General features: G+C 21.9%; 1 protein-coding gene across 1 annotated transcript; it reads right to left on the reverse strand.

The window, feature by feature from the left end:
• Window positions 1-243: 243 nt before the first annotated feature.
• Window positions 244-674, reverse strand: LOC111617338 (protein transport protein Sec23A-like). Its single transcript, XM_023358642.1, has 2 exons — window positions 503-674; window positions 244-411 (listed from the first exon to the last, which is right to left on the reverse strand). Exons 1-2 carry the CDS (start codon window positions 635-637, stop codon window positions 289-291), a joined length of 258 nt encoding a protein of 85 aa, XP_023214410.1. The 5' UTR covers window positions 638-674; the 3' UTR covers window positions 244-288.
• Window positions 675-2,629: the final 1,955 nt, after the last annotated feature.

Raw genomic sequence — 2,629 nt, forward strand, 5'->3', positions numbered from 1 at the left:
ATATATAAATTGTGAATATTAATTATGCAGAAAATAAAAACTAGATAAAGATAAAAAAATCCTAGTCTAAAAATAAGCTTTTTTTTTTAAATTTAAAATGTAAACTTGATATAGATTTATGAGCCAATTAGATCTTTAATTTATAGCAATACACAGTATATTAATAATACTAAAAACAAACAAAAGCAACATTATAATATTTAATTCTTTAATCAAATATTAAAAAATAAATATATCTGATAAGATAGAATTGACTCATTAAATGTGCCTATATATTACATTTTTTTTCTAATTTAAACTCTGATGAGTAATAAATATTACAAATATAAAAACAAAAGGTCTTACCTGAGCCCAATTATACATATTATTATGAGTAATAGATGGATTTACTTTTGATAACAGAAAACGAGCCTAAAAATAATATGATTTGATATTAATACGAGTATGAATAAATAAACGAAAATGTAATTTGAAAAAAATAAAAATAAAAAGACTAATTTACCTGCGAACCTCCCTGATCACAATCAATATATCTTGGCATTGGAAAACGGCTTTGTAAGATTTCTTGTGCGTCGCTTACTGGTGCTTGAAGAAGTTGGCGGAAATTTTCATGTTCAGGAGAATTGTGATATCCCATTTTTCTCCACTGAGCTATATTCTAACAATAGAAAAAATAATATAAATCAACATTCAATATACTAATTTTAAAAAATTTCAATAGAAAACATCATATATTATAAAATATTTTTATCATTTAGTTTTTTACATTTTATGGATAAGTTGTATACTTTTTTTTAATGTTGACTATTCCTATTTATTAGTTCAAAAACACTTAAATAATTACTCTACATTAACCAATTTAACACTTATTGTGCAGATATTATTAAATTATGATAATGTTACTGTTTTAGTAAAATATATGAAATTATTTGAATTAGAGCATCTTTACTACATTGAAACATGGATGCTGTAATAAACATAATTAGTATGACTTTAATTCGAATATCGTTCCTCTGAATTTTCACTCAGTTATTTTATTATAATTAATATGTTACTGTTGTATTATTTAATTCAACTAACTCTTATGAAATTTTACAAAGTGTATGTTATTTCAAACCTGGCAACTGCACAATTTAATCTGTTATATCATTGACAACAAATAATAATTATTATATCTATAAATTTTCCAACATATTATTTTAAAAATATTAAGTAAATCAGATTATTATTTAATATGTACTGAATTTAATTTGATTTTTTTTATTTCATAACATACTACAGGTTGTATATTAGTGAATTCAATTTATTAATAAATAATCTACTTTCTATTATCTTTTTTTTTTTTATCTGTTTTTGCTATCAAATGTTTAACTAAACTTCATCAAATGCTCAGAATTACAATTAACAAAATAATAATTAAGTGAAAATAAGAATTTTGGAGTAAACTATTTTACTCTATAAAGTATAAAAGAATCATTTCTAAGTAATTCTGATTAAATAAAATAAAAAGTTAAACTTAGCAATGACATTTTCATTCTCAATATAATTGAGTAGATTCTTTGCAAAAATTTTTATCATATGAAATATAGTTTCTTGAATTTTTAGGTAATGCTAAATAGATTTTATACTGTATACAGAACTACTGTATATGACTTATTCACTACATAAATTTTTAATTTTTTCAGTTCTATTTAATATAACTATTAACTCTAAGCTGGAAATGACCTGAATACAATAAGAATTTGATTTATTCTAATCAAGTTGCTTTCTCATCTCCTTTATAATTATTTTTTGTCTTCAGAAATATCATAATGAATGTTATTAAAATTTATGTATATTAAAATACAACTGAACATATGACATTATCAATTAAAATGTGTATAGCATTATTGTGGATAAAAGATAAAAGTTATCTCAATAGTTTTAGTCAGGGTTGTTCAACTGGCAGCCTGCAGGCCATATCTTGCCAAACCTTAATAGATAGTTTGTGTCATTGTTATTCAGTAATTATGACATTTTTGTTAGTATTCTCCTGTACACTAACTGACAGTCAACTTTTGTGCTCAACAACATAATAATCAAATTTGTGAAATTTTGATTTGAAAATATGTTCAATGTTTGATACTTCTTATTTATGTTGTTTATATAATAAATAAATATATATATTATTTATATTTATATAAATAATATATATATTTATATATATTAATAATAAATTATAATTTATTTATATAATAAATACTTGTTGATATTTTTATTATTGAAAACATATAGAGAGAGGAATAGATTATTAGAAGATTTATTTAAGTCAACACTATGATTTGTCACTACATTATATATAAATGAAAAACAGCATTCAGTCTTTAAGAAACTAGCATAATGCTCTGTGCTCTCATTAAAATGCTGTCTAGCTATACTGTTATTTAATTAAAAATTAAAAATGTCTTATTTTTCAATATATGCATTAAAAGTTACTTCTGTAGCTATTACTTACTTCAAAGGTTTCAATTTGCTCCAGAATTTAAAAAATTTGACAAACATATTTTTGGTCATAATGAAAAATATCAACATTTTAGAACATTCTAAAAACACATCTTTCTCAGAATTGATATGAATAATTGAGTGGCTG

Source organism: Centruroides sculpturatus, unplaced genomic scaffold, assembly GCF_000671375.1.
Source record: "Centruroides sculpturatus isolate CEXI.00-Female unplaced genomic scaffold, Cexi_2.0 scaffold5614, whole genome shotgun sequence".
Taxonomy (NCBI): Eukaryota; Metazoa; Arthropoda; class Arachnida; order Scorpiones; family Buthidae; genus Centruroides; species Centruroides sculpturatus.

Coding starts and splice junctions, on each gene's coding strand:
- LOC111617338 (XM_023358642.1), bottom strand. CDS start 637: ATGGGATATCACAATTCTCCTGAACATGAAAATTTCCGCCAACTTCTT. Junction 412..502: donor GTGATCAGGGAGGTTCGCAG/GTAAATTAGTCT, acceptor TATTATTTTTAG/GCTCGTTTTCTGTTATCAAA.